A 2,058-nucleotide genomic window follows, 5' to 3' on the forward strand; every position below is an offset into this window, starting at 1 on the left:
TGAAGAATTCCAATTATACTCTCTTGTTCTAACCAAATACTCCCACATTGGGAAATCTATAAAAAAATCCCATAATTGAAGCAATCAATGAAAGTATCCAAGTTTATCTGACAACAAAAAAATTTAAGTTAATATCTCATACATATAAGTAACATTTATTGGAGGAAAATATTATGTAAATACATTTATTTGATAAAAATATAATAAATATACTTTTTTGATTTTTTTAAATTTTTTGCATACCTTGTTTTGCGTGTTCGTGAGTGAAAAGAGAGTTGTGTTAATTTTGTGTCTCAAAATTTGTGTTTGAATAACACACCTCTTTATTTAAAAACCGTCAAACTTATTGAAGTTAAACAGTACATTGGTTTCACTTTTAGATGTAAAATAAAACAAGACATTTTTTCTTGTACAAGAATAAACAACGACTTACATTACATATTGATATTGCCCACAATTTTCCATATTCATTACAACAAAGGACAGAACATGACTCTGCATCCTGGAACACTCAACTTAACAACTAGAAAATTCAACTACAAAGTCCATGATCCCTATCTTACAAAAATCTAAAATAATTCAATGTTTAACTAACTAATTGAAATACTAATAATCAAAATTATCGACAATAGTTTTTTTTTTCTTCGAAATATACAACATGCAAATACCAATGATGGATGATCACTCTCTCTTGAACCATCTCCTTATGAAAGTTAGCTATTTGTTACCAATACCACATTTTTCGGGTGAAACTTTTTTGACCTATGCCGACAATGCACCGTGCTCAAAGTCGGATGTTTGGCGTTTTGCTCAAATGAATGAGCACATTTCAGTCAGATACAATCATATCAACACTAATGCACCAGATCTTGTATAAACACATTTGAACATGTCTCGTCAATAGTAGCACTAGAACAAGTAACCTCGTCAAAATTCTTGAGTTGTGTTGCACCTCATCGACTTAGACGCTTTTTATAAAGGACAATATTATCAGGGTTTTGCACGAGACAACACCTCGATAATGTGGTTTGAGTTTGAAACAACAGCTAAATATTATTATGTATATAAATATAAATAATAATTAATATAAAATAGAAAAAAAATGGAATATTATTATTAATTAATTAATAAGAAGATAGAAGAATAATTGTTGTTTTTTTTTTGTTTTTTGGTGAAGAATTGGAAGGTAGCTATAGCATTAACTAACAAGCATAGAAATCGACAAGTTCATCAAGTGACTCAGGTTGAGGGTCAGCATTTTCAAGCATCCATAACAAATGTTCGAAAAGGACAACCTCACAAGCTACAACATTAACGGTGTCGTTTTGTTGTTCTGTTTCACGGGACCTTTCAACGAGTTCACGGAAGACAGGGTTATCAACAACGTCGGAAGTGACTCGGTAGAGACGTCGAGACTTGCCAACGAAGACAGTATGGAGATCAGATCTTGATGAAGACGATGAGTCTTCGTCGGCGACGGCGCTGATATTGTGACGGCTCTGTTTTCCGTTTCCGAATGAGTTCCATTTTTTGAGTGCTGATTTTAGCTTCATTAGTTTTCCTCCTTTTGCCATGTTTGGTTATTATTTCACATGCAATGATGGAAAATGTTTTGATTGATTATTATTGGATTGAAAATTGAAAATGAAGAAGACTGAGAGAGAGAGAGAGGAGTGAGAGAGGGAAGAGGGAGGAAGCTTCGTATATAAAGGGTGGGGGAAGGGTGAAATGGTCACACCAAAGCAAAAAAATTGTAGTAGGGAGGGAGGGGGGCCTTTCACCCTTGGGGTTTGGGACCCGCTTCCTTCTATTTGAGCAAATTAAACTCATTCACACAATTGTGAAGTTTTAAGTTTAAATTAGGGCGTTTAGTAAAAAAAAAAAAAATTAGGACGAAAACGTATGACATAACAATATTGACATTGTTAATTGAATTAGTGTTTTTTTTATAAGCAAATGAATTAGTGTTTATAGGCATATGAATATTTTCAGTATAGTTAAATGTATATGTGAGCTTGACTCGATTAGTAGAAATATTGTAAATTGCAGTGCATATTC

General features: G+C 32.8%; 1 protein-coding gene across 1 annotated transcript; it reads right to left on the bottom strand.

Moving 5' to 3' along the window:
• Positions 1-407: 407 nt before the first annotated feature.
• Positions 408-1,659, bottom strand: LOC123908753 (auxin-responsive protein SAUR78-like). The gene has a single exon (XM_045959474.1). The coding sequence runs from the start codon at positions 1,572-1,574 to the stop codon at positions 1,203-1,205; it is 372 nt and encodes a 123-aa protein (XP_045815430.1). The 5' UTR covers positions 1,575-1,659; the 3' UTR covers positions 408-1,202.
• Positions 1,660-2,058: the final 399 nt, after the last annotated feature.

This window comes from Trifolium pratense, linkage group LG2 (genome assembly GCF_020283565.1).
Source record: "Trifolium pratense cultivar HEN17-A07 linkage group LG2, ARS_RC_1.1, whole genome shotgun sequence".
Taxonomy (NCBI): Eukaryota; Viridiplantae; Streptophyta; class Magnoliopsida; order Fabales; family Fabaceae; genus Trifolium; species Trifolium pratense.